Source organism: Erythrolamprus reginae, chromosome 1 (assembly GCF_031021105.1).
Source record: "Erythrolamprus reginae isolate rEryReg1 chromosome 1, rEryReg1.hap1, whole genome shotgun sequence".
NCBI classification, from domain to species: Eukaryota; Metazoa; Chordata; class Lepidosauria; order Squamata; family Dipsadidae; genus Erythrolamprus; species Erythrolamprus reginae.
This window is the reverse complement of record NC_091950.1, coordinates 347,062,147-347,088,805: the sequence shown is the minus strand read 5'-3', so window position 1 is coordinate 347,088,805 and position 26,659 is coordinate 347,062,147. Positions and strand designations below refer to the sequence as shown.

At 42.5% G+C, this 26,659-nt stretch overlaps 1 protein-coding gene across 3 annotated transcripts in view; it reads left to right on the top strand.

The window, feature by feature from the left end:
* XPO5 (exportin 5) overlaps nucleotides 1-26,659 on the top strand; it is a 51,257-nt gene that overhangs the window by 3,467 nt on the left and 21,131 nt on the right. For all 3 annotated transcript variants that reach the window (XM_070734203.1, XM_070734202.1, XM_070734200.1), the window contains exons 2-19: nucleotides 725-846; nucleotides 1,258-1,330; nucleotides 1,865-2,002; nucleotides 4,536-4,718; nucleotides 5,476-5,502; nucleotides 6,174-6,359; nucleotides 6,807-6,883; nucleotides 7,332-7,431; nucleotides 12,957-13,040; nucleotides 13,477-13,602; nucleotides 13,860-13,950; nucleotides 14,348-14,476; nucleotides 15,176-15,291; nucleotides 16,821-16,976; nucleotides 18,706-18,747; nucleotides 19,726-19,815; nucleotides 22,702-22,901; nucleotides 25,772-25,871. In XM_070734203.1, coding sequence (XP_070590304.1) covers nucleotides 725-846; nucleotides 1,258-1,330; nucleotides 1,865-2,002; nucleotides 4,536-4,718; nucleotides 5,476-5,502; nucleotides 6,174-6,359; nucleotides 6,807-6,883; nucleotides 7,332-7,431; nucleotides 12,957-13,040; nucleotides 13,477-13,602; nucleotides 13,860-13,950; nucleotides 14,348-14,476; nucleotides 15,176-15,291; nucleotides 16,821-16,976; nucleotides 18,706-18,747; nucleotides 19,726-19,815; nucleotides 22,702-22,901; nucleotides 25,772-25,871 — 2,040 coding nt within the window. The remainder of the gene's footprint in view (nucleotides 1-724; nucleotides 847-1,257; nucleotides 1,331-1,864; nucleotides 2,003-4,535; nucleotides 4,719-5,475; nucleotides 5,503-6,173; nucleotides 6,360-6,806; nucleotides 6,884-7,331; nucleotides 7,432-12,956; nucleotides 13,041-13,476; nucleotides 13,603-13,859; nucleotides 13,951-14,347; nucleotides 14,477-15,175; nucleotides 15,292-16,820; nucleotides 16,977-18,705; nucleotides 18,748-19,725; nucleotides 19,816-22,701; nucleotides 22,902-25,771; nucleotides 25,872-26,659) is intronic.

Sequence of the window (26,659 nt, the reverse complement as noted above, 5' to 3'; positions counted from 1 at the left end):
CCTTCTTCCCTCCCTCCCTCCCTTCACTCATTCCTCTCTTACTCTCCCCTTTCATAAGTTTCCTTGCTTCCTTCCTCTGTTCCTGTCCCTTCCCTCTTTCCTTCCTTCCTTCCCACCCTCCGTCCATTCATTCACCCATTCCTCTCTTGATCGCTTAAAGCCGGTCCCTGGTGCAAAAAGGGTTGGGGACCTCTGTCCTACAGGATTGGGTGGCAGAGAAGTTGAACATATGTAAATTTAAAAGTTTAAGAAAGTTTACAAGTTAAGTGAAAGAAACTTCATTATTCATTTATATGTACATGTACATTTCTTCATTAAAAACATGTCTTTCTGCATAATTTAGACTAACTTTGTGAGTTTTTTGAGGGCTGGAACCAATTAAAATTATTTACATTAATTCCTATGGGGAAAAGTCGTTCGAGATAAGAGCTGCTCGACTTAAGAGCCCAGGTCCAGAACGAATTAAACTCGTATCTCAAGGTACCACTGTATCCTGAAAGTTCTGTTCATAAATGTGATACACATCACTTTTAGCACGCTATATAGTGCCATACCCTAATTTACATAAAAAGTAGCTTGTTTCCCATATTTTCAAAACAATATAGTGGGAATGATTTAAAATAATACTTAATCTCATAATTTGATTGGCTTTTTCATAATTACCTTGGTGGATTACATTTAAATTACATTTAAGTGCTTAAAATAAATTCTTATTCCTTTTCAGTTCTGTGAAGAATTTAAAGAAAAAAGTCCAGTTTGTGTTTCTTGTGGACTGAAATTAGCAGAAAAATCCCAGACTGCTATTGTCAGGCATTTTGGTCTTCAGATCTTGGAGCATGTGGTGAAGTAAGAATTTTTAGTTCCATCAAGTAGTGTAATATTGCAATTTTCCACAAGTTTTTAGATTGATTTAATTAAGAAATTAGATTTGCATCAGTCTTAATATAATATAGCAATAGATGCAATTATATTATAATATCATTGTAATAGTTATAGTGCATATGTAGTTTATAACAAAGATGAACTGGTGACAGTTCATAGAAGGAATTGATATTCAGCATTTTGAATAGCTTGCATGCACTTGCTATAGGACACAATTTCAACCTCTCTCTCTAATACTTTCAACCTCTCTCTCTAATACTTACCCACCCTCCAGAGTGCTTTTTGCACCTTTTCTCTCTTATCTTACCATGTTATAAAAGTATACTTATTATTAACCAGAATAACATAGCTTTGATGTCTGTTTTGGGGAATTAGATTTCGATGGAATACTATGAGTCGGTTTGAGAAAGTCTTTTTGAAGAACAGCGTCATGACTCTAATATCCAATGTAAGTCACACTTCTTGAACTTAAGCTGCTAAATTTTATTTTAGTGGTACAATATTTTTCACAAAAATAAGATGTTAGTGTTTAAATCATTCTTTAGTTATAGACTTCATAATTTATTTCCTAGCCAAAAGTGCTGTTGTATTTATATCTATTGTGATGAAAAGCTGCACTAGTCAGCTATTAAAGGAACTGCACATTTTATTATAGTGTAATACTCAAAAGTAAGGAATAAAGCTTGTCCCTACAATTGTTTAGATAGGTAGTAAAGCAAACAATTAAGTATGAGATTTACATTTGTTTGGATATAAATTGCCACATTTAATACAGAAATAATCAAAATATTGTTTTTATAGTTGTCCTATTTTATAAAGTATTCCTGACTCTTCCAAACTTAATAGTGTAGTATTCTGTTCTTGATTTAATTTAAAAGTTCTTTAAAAATTTATACTATATTTCTAAAGATGGGCCTGTGAATATTTAATATTATAGTAGTCCTACCTTCCATCTTGTAATCTTTCAGTTTTTGATTAACAGGGTACCCAGAACATTTTAGAAGAAGAAAGTCACATTAAGGATGTTCTCTCTCGTATTGTGGTAGAGATGATCAAACGTGAATGGCCACAGCACTGGCCTGATATGCTGAAAGAACTGGACACTCTATCTGAAGAAGGGGTAGGGCTTCTTACAGTGATATTATTATATCCTTTTTGGACTTGATTATGTGGGACAGATTGGCCACTTAACAGGGCATGAGTCAGGTGTGAAATGCTACTGGTTCAGGTGGACTTGTAGCGATGGCCACCCATGGTTTTCCAAACCACAAGCGATGACTGGCTGGCCATGATCCTGTATCTGTCTGCCACTTGCTCACCCTGTTAGCAGATGTCCCGGCACTGCACATGTGGTAAGACACAGGTCCGCACCAGAAGAGGGCTGTGGGAGATGTAGTGTGCATGTGCAGCAGCCCCAGGACATCCACTTGCCGTTTCCCGCCTTTTGGGCCTGATTGCTTTTGCGGGGCCTTTGGGTGACTGCGGCTGCTCTCAAACTCAGCCCCGTAGCAGCAGTAGCAGCAGAAGGTAAGGCGATGCTGGTGGCGGGGGAGGAAGACCCGCTCCGCCTCGGGTCCTGAAGAGTAGGGTGCTCTTGCCTGGACTCTCTATCATCCCAAAACTGCACTGTGCTGGGGAATTTTCCTGCACAGCTGCGGTGGAGGCAGAGCCTCCCAGCAATGCTTTGAGCGTGGGTGTTTGAGCAAATGGCGTCAGTGCTGCTTCTGGAGGACAGGTGGATATCTCCCTGCCAGGCAGGAAGGGTGGGCAGTGAGAGCAGTGGCCCCTTCCAAGTGCATGCCTGGCCCTCTCTCCTCACCGCATGGGGAGCTGCCTCCTATCCAGCCACCAGCAGCTTCCATGCCACACTTGTAGTTGCATGGCCGGTCGGATTAACAGGTGTGCTGGGGATGCCTTGCTTGCTGCTTCCATGCATTGTCCCTGGGCAGTGGCCGTCCACGCCCCCCTCCCTGCCTAGCAGGAGGAGGAGGCAGGCAAGATGGGAGGCAGAGGGACGGGCAAGTCTTGGCTTCGTCGCTGAGCATGTGGGGTGCCCATCCTGGCTCTTGGGCTGCTTCCAGCTGCCGCACAAAGTTTGATGTGTCAGCAGAGGAAGTGGCTCAGCACTGCAGCCCTTTCTGCTCGCCTGCTCGGTGCACTGAAGCCCAGAGCCTCAACAGATAAACTGCTGCTGCCGCCTCGCAGCATGGTTCCAGGATGGTGGAGACCTTCCATGGCCTCTTCCAAGCAATCTCTCCCACCGCTGCTGGTTCTCTCAAGCAAGCTCTCCGCCATCTTGAAACTAGGCCGGCCTAGAAAACTCCCCCGTGTGGGGTGCAGTTCCAGGATGGCATAGAGCCCAGGCAAACTCTGCCCCCGCTGCTGCCAGGTACGTCCTTGCAGGAGAACTACAAAACTACAAAAACCATCCTCAAGGAAGGAAGGATTCACCAGCTTCTCATATATGGGGATGAATTTGGAGCAAGGAGGCTCCAGAAAGATCCCCACCCCACCTTCTTTTCTCTCCCTGAAAAAAAACTCAAAGGTTTCTGCAAATCCGGGGAGCACTTCATTTCAATTCTCCTGCTTCTGTTTAACCCAGCAGACGGTGGAAAGTGGGGAACCTTCCACATCCCCACTTTTATTTGCCCAAATGTAATTCTCTTTCGAAAGCTATTGATTTGAGGGTTGCAGAGGTACGGCACAATGCAGACTCTGTATTCAAGCAAGCGAGTCTTCGGAGAGGGGCGGCATACAAATCTAAGTAATAAATAAAAATAAATAATAAATACATTATTCCAGCCTTTTTAATATTGCATGTTGCTTTTTGATGGTTTTTTTGGGGGGTGAGTGAAAAAACAGCGATCCGTGTCTTTTTTCTGCCAGATTTGAACCTGTATGTGTTGCAAAAAACTTCTTGAAAATAGATGATGAATGGATAGGTGGGTGGATGGGTGGGTGGGTGGGTGTGTGGGTGGGGTTGATGGATGGATGGATGTTACAGAGAGAGAGATGATGATATAGATATAGAGATATAGATATTGATAGATGATAGATGTATAAAGAAAGAAGAAGAGAAAGGAAGGAAGGAAGGAAAGACTTATGACCACAGTTGAACCCAACATTTTGATTGCTAAGCAAGAGTGTTGTTAATGCAGTTCACTGCATTTTACAAATTGGCCACGCCCACCCAATTACCTGAGCACCAAACATGCCCACCAGACCTCAAGCCACACCCACAAAATAAGCCACATCCACAGAACCGGTAGGGAAATTTTTCACATTTCACCCCTGGCATGAGTATAATTTCATGATTTTCGGTGTAGTCATATCAAACAAATTTGTAAAAGCAAAATATAATGAAAAATGTAGCTCTCGTGTGAGAACATCAACCTTGTAAAATTTATATCCCATTTTTAATATTATTTTTTGTTATCCTTTAATAATGATGTTCAGTATTATAGGTTGGTAGTGTTGGGAATGGCATGGAGGCTTCATTCCTGTTTTAGGAGATAGGGTAATTTTATTTGAATTCATCTCATCGGACTATGTGCACGATCCTTTAGCATAATCCAGTGACCTTCTGAAAAATTAAACATTTTTCCCATGACAATGGGAGTTGTTTCCTTAGTTTGTTTTGTTTTTCGCTCTAGGAAACCCAGACAGAGTTAGTGATGTTCATACTTTTGCGCCTGGCAGAGGACGTGGTTACTTTCCAGACATTGCCAGCTCAAAGACGACGGGATATCCAGCAAACTCTTTCCCAAAATATGGAGAAAATTTTTAGTTTCATGCTAAATACATTACAGCAAAGTGTTAATAAATACAGATGTGCGGTAAGAGCCTACCATTGGTTAATAAGAGTTACATAGTCTCACATTTCAGGAATGGCAAAAATATGACATCACTGATAATGGTTTAATTGTGATGTGAAGAAGAGTAAAAAGAAATTGATCTTTATGTCAGAAAGCATCATCTAGCCTTTGAAGAGTTAAATTGATTTATAATGACTCAAGAATTATTTAAAAATCCATGTTTTCATGTGTAGCTTATTGCTTTTATTTTACCTTTTAAAATAAGTTCTGCAATAAACCAGTAAATGTTGAAAATTGGACCTTACAAAAGGATGAACTAGCCTTAATTCTTGGCATGTTTAGAATGAGGAAGTTTTCTTTGTTTATCATTTATGGATTACTGACAGCAATTTTATCATTTTGTAGAAGAACAATGTGTGTAATTTGATTATTTATGCAGTCCTACCACATGTTGGCTTTATGGAACTCTTTCATTGCACTGTGTTTATCTTGCCAATTGTTATCCTCATATATTACTGCATTATTAATGTAAAATGAGCAAAATAACATTTACAGAACTGCAGATTTTGACAGAATTGCTCTTCAAACCTCAGGACTGAAGATATTTACTCTTGTTGACATTTGTCCATCTCGTTTAAGTATGCATTTGATTGCTAAGATTGGAAATACAGTTTTGTAAATATCATGTGATTGTCTCCTATAAAAAGAGAATTAGGAGGTAACCATTGAGAAACCAAATTATGTTTCAGTAAATCATTCACTTTTTTTTCCTTTTCAGAAAATTGATGCAGCTCAAGTATCAATAGTAAGTGAATGCAGGATTAAGAAATACAAACATTTCTCATGGTCATGATGCTTAGGATATGGTCATTCTTTTCCAAACATCTGTTACCATTAATGCTAATGTTCTTTTTCATTATTTTATTGCTTAACTCTCCTCTTGATCAATTCCTGTTACATATGATTGAATGTAAGGCACAATGTTCATCAGAATTCATGAGTTTGCTTGGGCACTGCTCCCACTGTATTTCTCCATATAGATCAGAATAGACTATTTTTGGTAGCCATGGCCACAATACTTTGGAGAAATACTGAAGGTTGCAAAGAGAGTCATGGACCATACATGTAGATGTGATAGAATATGAGAAGATCATTTTAATGGTGATTTGCCTGTTGTTGTGTTTTTAATAGTAATTTGCCTATTTTAGGATTTAAAGTTAATGTTTCCCATAGTCCCCATTTCAGAAAGGCAGAAAACTCATCAAGTTGGCCAGACTGATTTTCAGCATCTAAAGGAAATAATATTTTCAGATTGACTGAGTGCTACTTTCACAGGAGCAGAAATATTGACATAAGGAAAATGCATTTAATATTTCCACTCTGTTTTAGCGATAGGATTAAGACTGTTAAATTAGATGATATGTTAATAGATGGGTGGTTCTATAGACTCTTAAATTGCTATTTTTTTTCTTCTAGGCACAAGCAAATTGTCGAGTAGGAATTGCAACACTCAATACTTTGGCTGGTTATATTGACTGGGTGGCTATGAATCATATCACAGCAGATAACTGCAAGCTACTGGAGATGCTCTGCTTGCTTTTGAATGAGCCAGAGCTTCAAATAGAAGCAGCAGAATGCCTCTTGATCGCAGTCAGCAGAAAGGTGAATTTTTATTTTCTGTCTTCTTCACAAACATGTTTTGGGAATACACTACACTACAAGATTGTCAAGTGGAGGGTTGTAAAAGTCCTTTCTTATCTATTATGAATGTCGTCCTATTTGATATTTTGGACTATCCCTCTGACAGCTAGTGTAGAAGCTAGTCATTGAGAATTTCTCCAAAATGATTACCAATGTCCTGTTTCCAAACTTTGAGTGCTGGACTAGTCTTACTATTTCAATTTAATTTGTTGTTATGTATTGATGGAACTGTTACTCTTATTTGAAATAAAGAAAAGAATGAATATTAAATATTTAAAACAATATGTTCTGTTTTGAGCTATCATTGCGAGAAGAAAACATTCAATGTTATACGTAATGCTAGCCAATAAATTTCCTGTGGATAATATTGTTTCCGAATAACGTGATGGAAATGTTTATATATTTTAGGGAAAACTGGAGGACCGCAAGCCCTTAATGGTTTTGTTTGGGGATGTTGCTATGCACTATATTCTCTCTGCTGCCCAGTAAGTACTATTCTCTGCAATTGTAAATGTATGAAAGATTATGTGCCATCTAGTAATTGTTGAATCATAGTGATTTTCTCAATGATGATCTGTCCATAACTTGGGGTTTGAAGTCTTCCAACAATAGTGGGGTGAAATTTCAAATTACACACCAGTAAAATTCATTTTGTGGGGAGGCATAGAAACTAAGTAGGGTTGGTCTGACTATTATTGGAAGGGAATATCAGAAAAATAGAATAGATTGGGAAGTCAAAAATATCCTGACCTAGAACAATATAATGGCAAATCACTGTTGTCAAGAAAATTGTATGAATGTATCAATGAACTCATGAGGTGTCAGTTTGGAATTTTACATATTTACACTTTTTAAAGAGTGTTATCTCGTGTAAATGGTTCTTAATTATGTGATAGATCCTACATAACACTTGCTTTTTTCTTTAATTTTCAGGACTGCGGATGGTGAAGGTTTGGTAGAAAAGCAATATGTTTTCTTGAAGAGACTTTGCCAAGTGCTATGTTCTTTGGGCAGCCAGCTGTGTATGTTAGTGGTGAGTGATAATAACAAAAGTTATCTCCTTTTCCTTACCAATCAGCCTGGTTTTCAAAAGATAATTGCTTTTTTTGCTTAGCTTGGGTAATGATGTGGACCGGATGTCGGCAACCCGTGGCTCCCGAGTCGCATTCGGCTCTTTCGCCCTTTTCCTGCAGCTCCCTGTTGCACCACCAGTAGTTAAATTTTTCAGCAGTTCTGGCTGATCTCACAACTGGCTGGTATTGCCCCTCCCCTCTCAGTTACTACTCGCCTCAACTGAGAAGAGAAGAGACTCGCCTCACTTGAGAAGAGAAGGTCCACCCCCTTCGTCTTGTTGCTAGGATCACATTGTGGCTCCGCATTGAATTGGGTCCTGGGAGGAGGGGATTCATCTCTCCCATCAGCTAAATTTTGCTGAGCTGCACAAGGCGTTGTGAGACCACCTCATGGCCTGCCTGAACACCTCATGGCCTGCCTGCTGCTCTGCTTTAGGACGTCTCCCTGAGTGTCTGAGACATGCCCAGCACCAACAAAGGCTGGAAGTAGTTGCCCGCCATTTCCTGCTTCGGTCAATTGGCAGACCCAACCCAATGAGACCCCTGGATGAGATGCCTTAGAATCAAAATCAGAGGAGGGTGAGGTAGAGAAGAGAGAGACAGAGAGGGAGTGGGGAGAGAGAGAAACGTGGAGAGGGGGAGAGGGAGGGCAGGGCAGAGAGTGATATAGAGGGAAAGAGAGCGAGGGGGAGAGGGAAGGAGGAAGATACATAGAAGAGAAGGGAGGGAGTGGGAGTGGGAGGGAGAGAGATACATAGAGAGGAGAATAGAGAGATACAGAGATGGGGAGAGAGATAGGTAAAGAGGGGAGGAGGAGAGATACATGGAGAAAGGGAGAGAGATGAGGGGGAGAGGAGGAATTTTGGGGAGAAACATGGAGAGAGGGAGGGAGAGATACAAATGGAGAAAGATGCGGTAGAGACAGATAGACACAGAGATAGAGAGGGGGAGGGGAGAAATACAAAGGGAGGGAGGAGATAGATACAAAGAAGGGGGAGGGGAAAAGATGATAGACACAAAGAGGGGGAGAGGGAGGGGAAGAGATATATGAAGGGAGAGGGAGAGATAGAGAGTGAAGCAGGGGAGAGACAGATAGATACTGAGAGAGGAAGGAGAGATACATGGAGGGAGAGGGAAATACAGAGTGGGGAAGGGGAGAGAGAGATATACAGAGAGAGGGAAACATCACTTGACTTCATTTTAGATATCAAAAGACTCCCAGTGTTTTTTAACAACCAGTTCTCTGCCCTAATGACCGGCTGGGTAGGCGTGTCTAGGTCATATGACTGGATGAGAGTGATGAGTTGGCCACACCCACCCAGGTTTTGTGGCTCCCGGTGTTTTCTATGGGAAATGGGTCCAAATGGCTCTTTGAGTATTTAACAATTGCAGACCTCTGGTGTGGACAATTGGAAGCCACTTGATAACTGCCAATTTTTTATTTTTATTTTTTGCATATTCTCAGCCTCCTAAGTATGTGACAATCCTAGCACTTCTGGGAATTCCAGTTTTAATGTATCTTCCCCTGCCTTGAAATTTTGTTCTCTACTTTAAATATAAAGGAAGTGAGCAAAAAGGAAATGTTACTCTTAATTGTATGGTTGAACATTCCAGACATGGGTCTCCAGTCCACAGAAAGTTTCAGCTCTTCTGCTGTTAACAAACAATTTGGTTTCAGAAAAAAGGTATCCTGTAACCTGCAACTTTAAAAGAATAGACTCAATTTACATAGACTTCTGTAAAGCCTTTGAGTCAGTAGTACACAACAAACTTCTTCTGAAGCTCAAATCCTATGGCATTTCATCATCCCCTTCATGATTGGATTGCATTCTTGTCAAACAGACAACAAGTGGTTAAAATAGGGAGTGCCCTATCAAATCCTGCACCTATCAACAGTGGTATCCCTCAAGGCAGTATTCTAGGACCAACACTATTCATACTTTATATAAATGACCTCTGTGATCATATTACAAGCAACTGCATCCCCTTATATAGAGCGCTGGTGAGACCACATTTGGAGTACTGTGTTCAGTTCTGGAGACCTCACCTACAAAAAGATATTGACAAAATTGAACGGGTCCAAAGACGGGCTACAAGAATGGTGGAAGGTCTGAAGTATAAAACGTATCAGGAAAGACTTAATGAACTCAATCTGTATAGTCTGGAAGACAGAAGGAAAAGGGGGGACATGATCGAAACATTTAAATATGTTAAAGGGTTAAATAGGGTTCAGGAGGGAAGTGTTTTTAACAGGAAAGTGAACACAAGAACAAGGGGACACAATCTGAAGTTAGTTGGGGGAAAGATCAAAGGCAACATGAGAAAGTATTATTTTACTGAAAGAGTAGTAGATCCTTGGAACAAACTTCCAGCAGACGTGGTTGGTAAATCCACAGTAACCGAATTTAAACATGCCTGGGATAAACATATATCCATTGTATGATAAAATACAGGAAATAGTAAAAGGGCAGACTAGATGGACCATGGGGTCTTTTTCTGCCGTCAGTCTTCTATGTTTCTATGTTTCTATGCATCCTCTTTGCTTAATTATTTGTTAAATTATTTAATACCACTGAGAATACTGCGACCCTTCAAAAAGATGTTGACCATGTATCAGAATGGTCAAACAACTGGCAACTTCAAATCTCAACCAATAAATGCTTGTCTTACACATCAGCAAAAAGAATCAGAACACAAAATACAAACTTGGAGGTCACAACCTTATAGATGACTCTCACTCTGTCAAGGACCTATCTAATGACCTAAGTGCTAGAGCTCAAGGTAACAATATTGCCAAAAAGGCACTAAGAGTTATTAATCTAATCCTGCATAGCTTCCTCTCTGGCAATATTAAACTACTAACCAGAGCATACAAAACATTTGCTAGACCAATTCTTGAATACAGCTCACCTGTCTGGAATCTGCACTGCATATCAGATATCAATACAATCGAGAGAGTCCAAAAATATTTCACGAAAAGAGTTCTCTGCTCGCAACAGAATACCTTATTCTACCAGACTTGAAATTTTGGGCTTTGATAGCCTAGAACTTTGTCACCTTCGATCTGACCTAAGTCTAGTTCACAAAATCATTTACCACAACGTCCTATCTATCAATGATTTCTTCAGTTTCAACCACAACAATACACGTGCACACAATCGATTCAAACTGAATGTAAACCGCTCCAAACTCGACTACAGAAAATACGACTTCAGCTACAGAGTAATCAATGCCTGGAATGCACTACAGTGATCCCCCGGTTATTGCGTCCCCGACCATTGCGAACGGGCTACATCGCGATTTTTCAACCCGGAAGTAAAAACACCATCTGCGCATGTGCGCCCTTTTTTCCTATGGCCACGCATGCGTAGATGGTGTTCCCCGCCGGGCAGATCAGCTGCTGGGCGGCTTCCCTGGGTCTTTCCCCTCTTGCTGGCGGGAGGGCGAGAAGCCCCCCCCCAGCACCCGCTCGCCCTCCGTTCACCCGCCCTTCGCCCGGCCACCCGCCATTTGCTCGCTGCTCGCCCGGCCACCCGGGTTCGTTTGGCTTCGGGACTCAGTTGGGAAGCGGCACGGGTGTTTTAAAAGGTCTCCGCCGGCATGGGGGGCTTCTTAGCACCCCCCCAAACCCGGGTTGGGGATTTGGGGGGGGGTAGGAAGCCCCCCATGCCGGCGGAGACCTTTTAAAACACCCGTGCCGCTTCCCAGCTGAGTCCTCAAGCCAAGCGCAGAAGTTAGCCTTGAATCCCTTTGAATCCCGCCGCTTCTGCTGGATACGGGCGATGGGGGGGCGAGCTGCCACAGCCCCTGGCTTCCGCGCCGCTCGTCCCCCCCACCGCCCGTATCCAGCAGAAGCTGCTGGATTCAAAGTGCTGGGGTGGGGGGCTGTCGGGACACCCCCCACCCCAGCACTTTGAATCCCGCCGCTTCTGCTGGATACGGGCGATGGGGGGGCGAGCTGCCACAGCCCCTGGCTTCCGCGCCGCTCGTCCCACCCACCGCCCGTATCCAGCAGAAGCTGCTGGATTCAAAGTGCTGGGGTGGGGGGCTGTCGGGACACCCCCCACCCCAGCACTTTGAATCCCGCCGCTTCTGCTGGATACGGGCGATGGGGGGGCAAGCTGCCACAGCCCCTGGCTTCCGCGCCGCTCGTCCCACCCACCGCCCGTATCCAGCAGAAGCTGCTGGATTCAAAGTGCTGGGGTGGGGGGCTGTCGGGACACCCCCACCCCAGCACTTTGAATCCCGCCGCTTCTGCTGGATACGGGCGATGGGGGGGCGAGCTGCCACAGCCCCTGGCTTCCGCGCCGCTCGTCCCACCCACCGCCCGTATCCAGCAGAAGCTGCCGGATTCAAAGTGCTGGGGTGGGGGGCTGTCGGGACAAGCCGCGCACAAAGGCCGAGGCGAGGCTGAGCAGGAGGAGAAGCCAACCAGCGAGGCGGTGGGCTGGGAGCCGCAGGCGAAAGGAGCTCGGGCATCGGAGCGCGGCGCCAGGCATTGTTCTCCGGACCCCGCCCGCTCAGCCCCGCGTCGGCCCTTTCCCTCTCCAGGCTGCGGGCGGGGTCCGGAGAACAATGCCCGAGCTCCTTTCGCCTGCGGCTCCCAGCCCACCGCCTGTCTCCTGCTGCCCGGTTTAGCCAGGACACGAGCGGCGAAATGACTTGGAGGAATGTGAAGCTGAAACCGGCCGGTTTCAGCTTCACATTCCTCCAAGTCATTTCGCCGCTCGTGTCCTGGCTAAACCGGGCAGCAGGAGACAGGCTTTGAGTTTTTGGCTGCGGGGGGAGAAGTAGGACTTTCCTAACTCCCTCGCCCCGCAGGCAAAACTCAAAGCCTGTCTCCTGCTGCCCAGTTTAGCCAGGACACGAGCGGCGAAGTGACTTGGAGGAATGGGAAGTCCAAATCGGCCGGTTTCAGCTTCACATTCCTCCAAGTCATTTCGCACCCCCAACCCAACCCGGGTTTGGGGGGGTGCTAGCGAGCCCCCCATGTCGGCGGGGACGTTTTAAAACACCCGCACCGCCCCCAATCTTCGGCTCCTCGCTAGCGCTGCGGAAGTTAAAAACACCATCTGCACATGCGCAGATGGTGTTTTTACTTCCGCAGCGCTACTTCGCGAAATCCCGCTCGTTGCGGGGGGTCCTGGAACGGAACCCTCGCAACGAGCGGGGGATCACTGTACTTGACTCTGTGGTTTCGTCCCCAAACCCCAAAAACTTTAACTTTAGACTATTTACAGTTGACCTCATCTTATTTCTAAGAGGTCTGTAAGGGGGGTGCATAAGTACACCATAGTGCCTACCATCCCTGTCTTACTTTTTTATTGGTTAATTTACCTGTACCTATCTTGCTAATGTTTATATTTATACCAATACGTACTACCTTGTACATGCTTAACAAATAAGTAAACAAACAAATAATAGCATCCTTATCATCTAAATCATGTTAGGGTCTAAATTCACATTGCTTCTCTTCTTTTAATAGGGCCCAGATTCTGATGTAGAAATACCTGCCAACTTGGGAAAATACCTTGAGTCATTTCTAGCTTTCACAACCCATCCCAGTCAGGTAAGTAGATAGATCTGAAGTGAAATATTTTCCAGTACTTAAGTGTAAAGATTAGTCATATGTCGTATGTATTTGTGATGACCTTACAGATTACAAATATTTTTTTAAAGATTCATTATTCCTTTCTGAGATGAAGAAAGGCTTCTTAAGCCAAAGCCACCATACTCAAATACAGCTGCATTAGTCTGTTTATTTAACTTATAATATATTGGGCTTTTCTTTCTTTCTTTTCTGAAGCTCTAAAAAATGTTGCCGTATGTGATTGTCTGGTGCCTTACACTACTAGTATTCACCTTGTAATTGAAAGTGACTGTTTTAAATCATATTTTTTGTATTTGTTTTGGCAGATGTAAGAGAAATTATGTAGATTACATAGTTGTTCTATATTTATGATAGTAATCTCTCTAATAGATTCTTTAACTTTTTATTTTCCTAGTTCTTACGTTCTTCTACCCAGATCATGTGGGGTGTTCTTTTTCGGCACGAAGTCTTGTCGCGTGATCCTGTGTTGTTGGCTATTATCCCAAATTATCTGCAGGCATGCATGACTAATCTAGTGAAGGTATGTTAAGATTGTAATAAGATGTAAATATTAATCTTTGAAAAAAGAATAAGTTTTCAAACTGAGTCAGCTATTTTCTGAACCTCTTTCCTAGCAAACTCCTTCTAATATGACTGGGTGACAACGGAATCCTTTCCAGTCAGTAAAATATGTTCCATCTCCTTTAGTCTGTTTTAAGATAATTCTCCAGAGTCTTTATTTGACAATATGTGTGCATAATGTTTTTACCTCTCATCTCACCCTTCTCTTTTTTATAGCTGGGGTTTCCTTCAAAGACAGAATGTCCTAGTTGTGAATATTCTCGTTTTGATTTTGACAGTGACGAAGACTTCAATTGCTTCTTCAACTGTAAGTTGCTGTTCCAGCAAAACCCAACTAAAAGATTTTCAATATATTTTGATTTGAACAGCATTAATAGAATTTCATTCCTTCAGAGCAGAAAGCTATTGCAAAGTTCTGTTATGTTTTCTATTTAAATTTTCCTTAGAAAGTAGATATTTTCAAGAATATCTGAAAAAATGGGTGTTCCTGCAGTCAATCCAATTTTGTATTGCCTACGGGCTTTTGAATTCACCAGCAGCATGGAGTTTGCCAGAAACTGGGAGCAATCTATAAAGCCATTCAAACTTTACTTTTTCAGGATGAACACTTCAAACTTCAGATTTTATATCCAAGTTATTTACATGGATAATTCCCAGTTATGGTATCTGCAAGTCAGACTTTTATTGTTATTTCTCCTTGCCAGCTTTCCGTGCACAACAGGGAGACGTGATAAGGATGGCATGTCGGCTAGATCCTCACACTGGCTTCCAGTTGGCTGGCGAATGGCTGAAATACCAATTGTCCCTTCCTCTTGATACTGGAACGGCGAACTGTAAGTTTCTTTAATAGGAGGGGTAAATGCTCGTTATTCAACAATGAGCCGGGATGGCGCAGCAGGTAGAGTGCTGTACTGCAGGCCACTGAAGCTGACTTGTAGATCTGAAGGTCAGCGGTTCAAATCTCATCACCGGCTCAAGGTTGCCTCAGCCTTCCATCCTTCCGAGGTGGGAAAAATGAGGACCCGGATTGTGGGGGCAATAGCCTAGCTCTGTTAAAAAAGTGCTATTGCTAATATGTTGTAAGCCACCCTGAGTCTAAGGAGAAGGGCGGCATAAAAATTGAATAAATAAAATAAATAAATAATAACAATGGTGCATAACATGGTTTTGTTTGCTTTGCTCTAGCAGTTCTCTTAATTTTTCCAAGTTAGATTTTCCATTTAGATGGGGATACTTGAAACATGATGATCATTTAGATTTTGATTAAAATCCATACATTTCTCCAAAGCAACCATCACATCACAATTACTTTTTTATAGCAAAAGCAGCCTTCTAGGAAAACATGTTTTTATTGTAACTACATTCATTGTGACATTTTAAATTATTTTATTTTATTTATTTATTTATTTGACTTCTTTGCCACCCAATTGCTTAGGACTCAGGGCGACTTTAATGGCAATAAATTCTTATTAAAAGCAGAGTCTGATACTGTGAATGTTCTAAAGTTTTCTTAACTTTGTCTTCCTTGATAGCTAAAAGAGATAAAAGATCCTACTCCATTTTTTCTCCTTCCTTTGTGCATTGGGATGCTATGACCTTTTTCTTAGAAAGCATCGTTAGCCCGATGTTCCGAACCATGGATAAAGAAGTACGTGTCCACATTTTTGTCTTGTTTTGGTTATCCTTGACACAATGTGACTATGTTGCCTCTTGAGAAACATTCTGGGAAATACAAGCCTTCAGATCAGATTATATTTCAATTGATTGATTGATTGATTGGTTGATTGATTGATTGGATTTGTATGCCGCCCCTGTCCATGGACTCGGGGCAGCTCACAACATGTCAACAATAAAACAGTGTACAAAATACAATTGGATCCAATTAATTAAATAGTTAATCTAAAATATTATAAAAGTTAAATATCAAAAATCATTCACTCAATTACAAACCAAGCATACTAAACATTCAGTGTCCAGAGGCTGGAATCTAATGACTCCAAACCTGGCGGCATAAGTAAGTTTTCAAGTTTTTACAAAAGGCAAGGAGGTTTGGGGCAGTATGAATCTCCGAGGGGAGCTGATTCCAGAGGGCTGGGCCCCCCACAGAGAAGGCTCTTCCCCTAGGTCCCACGAAGCAACATTGTCTAGTTGACAGGACCTGGAGAAGGCCGACTGTAGGACCTAACCAGACGCTGGGATTCATGCGGCGGAAGGTGGTCCCATAGGTAATCTGGTCCAATGCCATGTAGGGCTTTATAGGTAATAACCAACACTTTGAATTGTGTTTGGAAACCAATTAGCAACCAATGCAGATTGCGGAATGCTGGAGAGACATGGCCAAACCTTGGAAGCCCAAGACTGCTCGCGCGGCTGCATTTTGCACAATTTGTAGTTTCCAGACATTTTTCAAAGATAGCCCCATGTAGTCGAACATCAAGGTGATAAGGGCATGAGTGACTGTGAGTAGAGACTCCCTGTCCAAGTAGGGCCACAACTGGTTCACCAGGTGAACCTGTGCAAATGCCCTCCTCGCCACAACCGAAAGATGATGGTCCAATGTCAGCTATGGATTGAGGAGGGCACCCAAGTTGCAGACTCTCTCTGAGGGGGTCAAAAATCCCCCCCAGGTGATGGACAGACAGATGGAGGTGACCTTGGGAGGCAGAACCCACAGCCACTCCATCTTGTCGGGATTGAGCTTGAGCCTGTTAACACCCTCCAGACACCAGCACATCACTTCTACTGCTTCACTGATTGGACACGGGGTGGAGAGGTATAGCTGAGTATCATCAGCATACTGATAGAAACTCACCCCTAAAATTATTTTCAAGTTTTCTGAAAATTATTTCCTGTAATATTTCAGTTGCTATAAGGTGAGCATAACAATAGTGCAATTCAGTGACCATGTGTGGCATACCAATATCTCTTTTTTTTGTGCCTCCCAGAGCCTCATTACATAGATATAGATATAGCCAAGAAATAAACTTTTGAAGAATTCTGGTTGCCTTAAATTTTAAGGCTTAAACCTTTAGAGCTGCTTAGAGCGCCTCCTCTACTTTCTATTAAAATTGTCCAGTTAGAATTAGTCAAACCTGTGAATTTTTTCTGACCAATAAATTCTGATATTTTATGAAGCAAAATTATACATGATCAGTGTCCATTTTCCTCCTATTTCAGAAAATCCCAGTTTCTCAAGGCATAGAACTGTTGCAACGTGTCCTTGCCTTTGAAACAAAAGACCCCCTGATTCTGTCCTGCATCCTTTCTAATGTCTCAGCGCTCTTTCCATTTGTTACGTACAGACCAGAATACCTGCCGGACGTTATTGTCAAGGTAAGTGTTTTCTACTATAGTCGGTAAACATTGGGTTTCTGGAATCTATTTCTTTGCTGTGCAGACTACACAAAGAGAAGGACACCCAACTCTGTGCCTGCTTGAACCTTGGCATCAGAAATGCAAGCATGTATGGAGTGTCTCCACCTCTCTCCATGGAAAGTCCCACAGATGCAGGGAGAGAAGGATTCCATGCCTGCTTTAATCTCAGTAGCTGAAATCCAAACATTCACAGAGTCTAAAATCTCCCACACAGGCACAGAGCGGGACTGTTTGCTGCAAGATCATTTAATAGCCATAACAGTGAGCGCTGAGATCATTGTCATTGAGTAAAGTAGTCAGTTGGGCATCTTACTTAGCAATTGCTTCAGTCACCAACCAAGGCCATGGTTCCAGTTATGGTTGTTAAACAAGGACTACCTGTATATCATTTGAGGTTAAAGCTGAGAATTTAACTCGCAGGTTGTAAAGAAGAAATAGGAAGAGTTAGCTCAACTTAGCTAACACTCTTCCAGGTGTTACTGAAAGATGCAAGTCAGTCACAGGGCACAAACTAAAATCCAGCAAACACAAGCCTCCCAACATCTGTGGCCTTATCCAAGTGCTCAAGGAAACAGGTTTTTAAAGGAAGCAGGGCTCAAATTGCATGGAGAGAGGGGAGGAATGTAACGTTAACTTATTATATGGGACTCAATTTCATTTTTGAGTATTCAGAACTTCAAATATACAATTTGTTGGGTAATAAAGAAGTAGCTGTTTTAATTCTAGACTTAGACCATGTTCCCTACGACACATTCATGTTTTTCAGCATTCTAGGATAGGGAAAGAGGGTTTTGAATATATACTGGAGAACTGAAGATGAAAGAATGCCTGTAGCCAATGTTGTAATTGACTGATTATTTTACCTGAGGCTCAACTCTAGGTGCTGGTTTTTAAATGGTAGAGTGTTCATATCATTTGATTTACAGTATGTGACTGAGTTTCCCAATGTGTTCCTGTGTCTCACCACAGCCACAGAAGGGACTTAGTATACTTAATGACATGAAATTGTTTAATAATTGCAACAGTTGGTGCTGGAATCGCAATCTTTTGAGTTCAGCTGAATTCATAACTGCAGATATTAATTCTACACTCAAGCGGGTAAGGGGGTCACAATAGATCATGTGGTAAGACGTTGAGCCAGCATTCCACTGAGGTGGGTAGCTCAGTGGCTCAATTCCCATGAGTGAATAAACAGCACAGTAACAGGAAAAAAGCCTTCCCTGATTACCTACTGGCATTCAGGTGTCCCACGGTTAAGATAACTCTGGCCAAAAAAATTTCCTTTCAGAGGCACAGCCAGCTACCTTGGTGATCCTTGGGTAACACGTGCCATATGCTAAATGAATAAAATATCTGCAGAGACTGCCTCCCCCCTCTCCTGATTTTTATTTGTGAATGAGGTAAAAGGTGCCTACTTAGGCAGAGAGCTTTTTCAGTGTAGCCTTGGAACTATGAAGCAATGCTGGGAAAGATTCACTGAAGTATATTATTCATTATTTCTGTGAATTTGCTTTTGGCGGGCAGGAGAAAAACATGCACACAATTTTGTAATACATCATCTTATCTAAAATAAAAAAGAGGAATAATTTAATTGGTAAATAATTTTAGGGGGCAGTATTTTACAAGTAACTCACCTAAAGAGAAAATACATTCCCATGAAAGTAACTTTTTGCTGTTATTCTCCTAGCTGTTTGCCTCTGTCACCTTTGAAGTTGAAGAAGAAAGCAAGGTAAGTTCACTTCATAAAGGTGAGGATGATGTTTCCTGATGAAACTGCAGAACAAGGTCATTTTGATTATATAAGCTCTCTTAGACCAGGACTGTCAAACTCCCAGCCCATGGGCTGGATGTGTCACTCTCTACCCATGGCCATGCCTGGTATAGCAAAGGAGAAAAAAGTCCCAAAACGTCACGTGATGCCACCCTGACGACGTGAGTTTGCTATCACTTCTTAGTCACTGTTGAGACTGTGAAATGAGAAGAGTACTTCAACGGCCAAGCTCTACATGGATTACTGTAGCCAGGGGGAAATGGGATTGAGCCTCTCTAAAGTTTTTATTTGCAAACCGCCCAGAGGCATGTATGTATAATGGGTGGTATAGAAAAAAAGGCATGATGTAAAAACAAAAAAATTGAGTAGCCATTTTTGCAGTAATACTAAACTTTAGAAACAAATTTCATTCACAGAATTTCCACTGCAAAGCAAGTTTTATACAATATATATTTTTATATTCAATATACAATTAAGTATCTTGGAAATATCAATATTTTCATAAAAGTAAACATAACGAGCTGTGTAGGTAGTTTTGAAATCTCAGACCCTAGCATGGTTTTCAGGGGAGGGGGAATGCCAGGTAATAGTTTTAAGAGCCTTTGCAAATCTCTGTCCCTTCTTATTAAGAACAAAAACAGAATTCACTGTAAAAAAATTCCCCAATAGCTCCCTCTGTCATGATCAGTGGTAAGTGTAAAAGTTTAAAGTTTAAAGTTCTGCCATTAGAGATTTTGGATAGAAACTAAGCTGTCTTAGTATTCCAAACAGGACAATTGTGCTAGAGTTCTACAGAAGTTTTAGAAAATTGCTTTGTTTTAAAGCTGTTTTCAATTATTCTACTTAATATCTTGAAAAATGTATTAAATGCTTAAGCTTTGTTTCCTAAAGAAAGTAGAAGACAAAGCTATTTTTAAATTTTACTTGTCTACCCAGGCACCAAGAACCCGTGCAGTAAAGAATGTGAGAAGACATGCTTGCTCCTCCATCATCAAGATCTGTCGGGATTACCCTCAACTTGTTCTGGTATTCAATTGCATTTTGTACAGTTTGAAACAGTTTTTCTAACTTAAGCTATTTGGGGGGTTAAGAATGCACATTTTTAGTCAATGGTTTTAGAGCTCACTAAGATGAGCTCTCTATTTGGAGTCTGTAGCAAAGCAAGTTTAAATAATAGATCTTTGTATGTTTCAGTAGAAAAAGATAATCATGATTGGTTTTTGACTTTCATTGGTGTCAGAAGTGAGAAACGGGCCAGCTTATGTTTCCAAGAATAGTTTGGTTGTTTTCATAGCAAACACATAGTTATGAATTATCTTAGATTAATGTGTGTATACAATATATCTATGAAAATGTGGATGGAGCTTTATAATAGCAGACTGCAGTTCTAGAGCCAAACCTTAAGAGAAATTCAAAGAAATTCTGATTTAGAGAAAGGCAATGTGAATGATAATAGGTGCATGGCTAGACACTAGAAATTAGTTGTTGGGAATCTATAATAAATTTCCTAGGCATGTTCTATCCTATGAACAATGTGCAATACTTTTTAAATACAGTGATCTCTCGGTTAGCGCGGGGGTTACGTTCCAAGACCTCCCGCGCTAACCGATTTCCGCGTTATATTGGATGCGGAAGTAAAACCACCATCTGCGCATGTGCGCCATTTTTTTCATTGCCGCACATGCGCAGATGGTGGAGTTTGCGTGTGGGCGGCGGGGAAGACCAAGGGAAGATTCCTTCAGCCGCCCAACAGCTGATCTGCTCCGCAGCGCGGAAGCAGCGAGGAGCCAAAGATGGGGTAAAGGCAAAGGGGAAACCCCATCTTCGGCTCCTCGCTGCTGCTGCGCTGCGGAGCGGATCAGGTGTTGGGCGGCTGAAGGAACCTTCCCTTGGTCTTCCCGCTTGCCGCTTGCCAGTCCACACACGCCCCCCTGGATGAGCCGGCCACAGGGGCGAGGGGTGGGGATGAAGGGGCAGGACTTCCCGGGCGGAAGGCATGCTCGGCTCTGCCGCTCCAGCCACTTTCGGCCGAGCCTCCCCGGCCAAGCAGCCAGGGAAGTCGAGCCAGGCGTGGCGGCGGCAGCGCTGCTTCTCCGGTCGCCCGGTCCTCTCCTGCCTCCTGCGCCGATGTTCCCCGCTGCGACGGAAGGCAGTCGCTTGGCTAGGGAGGCTCGGCCGAAAGGGGCTGGAGCGGCAGAGCCGAGCACGCCTTCCGCCTGGGAAGTCCTGCCCCTTCATCCCCACCCCTCGCCCCTGTGGTCGGCGGGGATGAAAGGGCAGGACTCCCTGGGTGGAAGGCGTGCTCGGCTCTGCCGCTCCAGCCGCTTTCGGCCGAGCCTCCCTAGCCAAGCGACTGCCTTCCGTCGCAGCGGGGAACATCGGCGCAGGAGGCAGGAGAGGACCGGGCGACCGGAGAAGCAGCGCTGCCGCCGCCACGCCTGGCTCAACTTCCCTGGCTGCTTGGCCGGGGAGGCTCGGCCGAAAGGGGCTGGAGCGGCAGAGCCGAGCATGCCTTCCACCCAGGGAGTCCTGCCCTTTCATCCCCGCCGACCACAGGGGCGAGGGGTGGGGATGAAGGGGCAGGACTTCCTGGGCGGAAGGCGTGCTCGGCTCTGCCGCTCCAGCCCCTTTCGGCCGAGCCTCCCCGGCCAAGCGGCAGCCTTCCACCGGGAGGCTCAGCATTCCGTCAGTCGTAGCGCTGGCTGTCAACTTTTCTTTTTAGCACTGGGGAGGCAAGTCAGCTCCTGCCCAGTTTTAAAAAGAAAAGTTGACAGCCAGCGATTGTTCCGCTGCCGCCAGCATGGCCTGGCTGGCAGCGGAAGATGTAACGGAGCCCACGGGGGATTCGCCTTCCTCCCACCCGCAGCCGAGACTGATTGTGGGCTCCTTCGCAACCTCGGAGAGCTTCCGGGGCATGAAAGCTCACGAAAACCAGGAAGCTCTCCGAGGTTGCGAAGGAGCCCACGATCAGTCGGCTGCCGGCGGGAGGAAAGCGAATGCCACGGGGCTGGGCTCGGCTCCCCCCTCGGCTCCCCCCCTTACCAGCCCCGCCGCGGAAGGCTCCATTCTGTTCCCTGCCGGCCCGATTGAGCGGCCGGCGGTCTCCATTCATGGAACAGAATAAAAAAAAAATTATTTTTTAATATTTTATTTTTTTTAATAATATTTTTTGAAAAACCACGTTGCAGCGTTTCGCGCTAATCGAGAACGCGCAAGTCGAGGGACCACTGTATACAATAGGTTATCAGACTGAAAAAGGTCAAACCCAGTTTGTCATTCCAGACACAAAATGTTCTTAGAAGGCAGATCCGAAAAACTAAATTTAAAAAAATAGGGGGGAAAGCTTCTCATAAGAACAGGTCCTGTTCTTATCGCAGCCAGTTATATCCAGATTCTCTGTTTCACTGGATTTGTTTAACCAGAGGTTGGCATTCCATCTGTTAGGCATAGCTCAATTTGAATCCCTGCATTGAACAGGAGAAGGTTCTCAAAGGCCTTATGTGTTCTCATCTAACTCTATGATAGTATGGTCTTTGATTATAAGGCCTTTCAATGAAACATAAGGTAATAGTGATAAGGGACTTTAATTCTTCTTTGTGTGTGTATGTAAAAATATAATAGTAACATTTAATACAAACTAAAAATAGAGAAGAGTAAAAAGTGCAAGAAAAAAAGAAAGAGAAAAATAAGAATATAATAAAGAAAAATATGTAAATACTGTAATTGATTTTCAATCTTTATCACAACAAGCATAAACTCTTCGCCTTCTCTAGTCTAAAACATGTCAGAATTGAACTGGAGGTGACCCTTATCTTGAAATGTTACTTCTTGTAGTACATAAAAGGTATCCTTGTAGTTAATCTCAGTGGTGTTTTCACTTAACCAACCCTTGCTTTAATCTGTTGATTATAGCCCAACTTTGACATGCTGTATAACCATGTGAAGCAGCTGCTATCAAATGAGCTGCTCCTGACTCAGATGGAGAAGTGTGCTCTCATGGAAGCCTTGGTCCTAATAAGCAACCAATTTAAGGATTATCGGCGGCAAAAAGCTTTTTTGGAAGAGCTCATGGCTCCTGTTGCTACACTTTGGTTATCTGATGAGATGAAAAGGTATGAAAAGTTTAATCAAGTGTCCTGATACATGCCAATATTTTTTTTTTAAAAAATCCCTACAGATCTGTGCTGAGCTTTGCAATAAGCACACATGCAGCCCTTTTAATTCATTGTGGTTGTGCTTTTGTAGAGGCATTTATTAAAGCTTTTCTTGTTTTGAGTTCAATGTGTAGGAATATGGCATTTGATGAATGTTTGTTCTTTTGCCTTTAGAAATTTTTCTAATCTAAACATTTAAGTTGTATCCAGAATAAAGTGGAGTACAAGAGAGGAAAGAGATACATGTATATCTACTAGAAGCTATTAGAAGCTATTAATATAAAGACAGTAGATGCTATTCCTCCCATTCAGTTCACAACTTGCAGCTGCTTTTCTATGGCAGTGTCATTTTTGGAAAACTCACCACACAGTACAGTTGACTTAATTACCACGTGCAAAAATGAAGCCAATCAATTCAGTTATTCTGATTACCATTTATTTCATTTTCCGGAGGATTTAGAAGAGCAGAGTTCCATGGCATTTTACACCTCTGATGAAATATTGTTGCAGGAAATGAGAGGTACTGGCAACTTCACACCATTTATACAATATATGAGCGCCACGGGTGTGAACTGCATCAAAGATCTTTGAAAGTTAAAAGTGAGAAGAGAAAATGTGCTTAATATTGATGGATAATGTTGATAAAAGTAGTATGTGGTCTAAATTTATTTTTATTTATATTCTGCCTTTATTACACTGGGGAACAGCAATTTCGTTGTCTTAAATCTGTGACTTGTTTTCAACTAACCTTTGGCCTCTGGCTCAAAAAATAACCACAGTTTTTGTCTATCACGTCAACTTTTTAAGTTACAAGATACCCTCAAAAGTCATAGAAATTGTGCATATAAAGGAAAGGAAAGGAAAAAACATACCAAATATACTTTTTACAAAGAATAATTTTATTCATACAAAGGCTATAAAAGTTACTGCAAGTTACTGTGTTCATCCAAATAGCTGTTTTTAATTGAATGATAATTATACATATTAAAGTAAAGATTTTGCCTATAGCTTTTTCTGGAGTGTTGGACATTCTCTCTTGATCCTCCAGCAATAGTCAGCCATCATATGTACATCCCATCTACCTTGATACCATGTCTTCATGACCTTCAAATCTTGGTGGAATTGATCACCCTGCTAATCACTGACTGCACCAAGATTTTCCGGGAAGTTAGCAAGATGGCTATGTAAAAAATGCAATTTGATGCTCATGTTGCCTAATTAACTATATAATATATATAAGGTGTAGAGAAAATATTTGACGTGGTAGAAGAAAACTAACTACAGTTTTGAAACCAGCATGCCTAATTAAGTATTAAAAAGCTCAAAAATCAAACTCAACAGCCATTGTTCCTTAGTGTTATTTTTATGAATAACTAAAGGCAGCGAATATATCCAACATTTATTTATTTATTTATTTATTTATTATTTGGATTTGTATGCCGCCCCTCTCCGAAGACTCGGGGCGGCTCACAACAAGTGAAAAACAATTCAACACAATCCAATTAATTAAAATATTATAAATTTAAGAAAATCCCCTATACTAACATACACACATACAGGCATACCATATATAACTTCAACGTGCCCAGGGGGAGATGTTTAGTTTCCCCATGCCTGACGGCAAAGGTGGGTTTTGAGGAGTTTACGGAAGGCAGGAAGAGTAGGGGCAGTTCTGATCTCCGGGGGGAGTTGGTTCCAGAGGGCCGGTGCCGCCACAGAGAAGGCTCTCCCCCTGGGGCCCGCCAACCGGCATTGTTTAGTTGACGGGACCCGGAGGAGGCCCACTCTGTGGGACCGAATCGGTCGCTGGGATTCGTGCGGCAGAAAGCGGTCTCGGAGATATTCTGGTCCAGTGCCATGAAGGGCTTTAAAGGTCATAACCAACACTTTGAATTGTGACCGGAAACTGATCGGCAGCCAATGCAGACTGCGGAGTGATGGTGAAACATGGGCATACCTGGGTAAGCCCATGACTGCTCTCGCAGCTGCATTCTGCACGATCTGAAGTTTCCGAACACTTTTCAAAGGTAGCCCCATGTAGAGAGCATTACAGTAGTCGAACCTCGAGGTGATGAGGGCATGAGTGACTGTGAGTAATGAGTCCCGGTCCAGATGGGGCCGCAACTGGTGCACCAGGCGAACCTGGGCAAACGCCCCCCTTTGTTCATCTATTTTGTTCATCTATAAAACATACCTTTGTTCATCTATTTTCCTCACAACAACAACAACTCTGTGATGTGAGTTGGGCTGAGAGAGAGTGACTGGCCCAAAGTCTCCTAACTGATTTCATGGTTAAAGTGGGACTTAGGTTAAGAGGATAAATGGTTAACCTATTGTGAATAAAAATTGATATATTTCATCTTTCACTGTGAAAAAAGTAAAATTAAGAGGCATGCAAATGAAAAAAAAATGCAGACTTCTATGGAAAGAGCATTAGGGATCACTTTTCTGAACTTTAAAATCATATTCAGAAAGTTGCAAGAAAGGCATGTAGAATAGTTCACTAAGTGAGATACTGTAGCAAAGTCATTTATAACCCAGATTGACATCTGATTATAGACATGGTAATATCTAATAATGTCTTTTGCATACATATTCAGAAATCCATCCTATTGAATTTATTGAGGTGCTTGTTTGGATTTCAACTTATAAATCTTTTTATCTTGGGGTTTGCTCCAGTCTGTCACTGTAGATTTAATATCACAAGTATTCATGGATCTAACTTAATAATAGTGTTTCATAACAACTAGCTTTTATAAGTCATTAGATGGAATTGATTTCTTGGAATAAAATATGTTTGTGGCTCTGTTTTCTGCTGTCGCACACAGAGTTCTGATGAATCCTGAAGATTTTATCCGGTATGTTGGTGCTGATAATAGGATTGTAGATTCCATCATGGAAGATCCCTGTGGTTTGAATCGTTCAAGAGTGAGTATTAGGTTGTCAGAAAATATGGAGAAGAGATTTGCCCATATCACTGAAAATTTTTCCTTAGTGAAATAACAGTACTGTAAGAACACAGATATATGCTGAGATGTACACATGCTTTTGGGCAAGAAAAAAATCACAGTAGGTTTTTGTTTTTATTTTTGTCTTTCTGTTTGCATAATTTTAAGTGGGCACAAGTAAGCTTAAAGTTGTTTGCCTTTTCTCGCTACTAGTTGGAAGAGGATTATCCTAAAATATCGAAATGTTTCTTATTGCATAGTAATAGTTGCCTTCTTTCAAGATGGGTCGTAATAGATCTCAGTTCATTAATCTGAAACTCTTAGTTCTCCAATGTAGTTGCAGCATAGTCCAGGAATGGGTTGCTACCGTCTGATCTGCCTAGTTACCGAGTCTGTTTTTCGTCCTCCCAGAGCTTCACGCAAGCCCTGGACTTAACTGGTATCCAAAACAGCCCGCATGGAGACTCCGGGGAGGGGAGGGAAAGGATGGCATGGATGGGGAGGGAAGGGAAAGGATGGGGCCAGCTGCAAATTAGTTGATCAACGCAAGCGCAGTACAGGTGACCTAGGGCAGTGCCTCACATGCCCACAGAGATGGTTTTGCATGCCATTGTTGTTCCACAAGATCTTTTTTGAGTTGAAATACAAGCTTCCCAAAGGACACTCAGCTTTTCTTACAAGTAATTATCTTTTTGTATCAAGCCTTTTCAATTAATTTGGGTTTTAAATGACTGATTTATATACAGCTGTTTTTAGATTAGGCTAGAA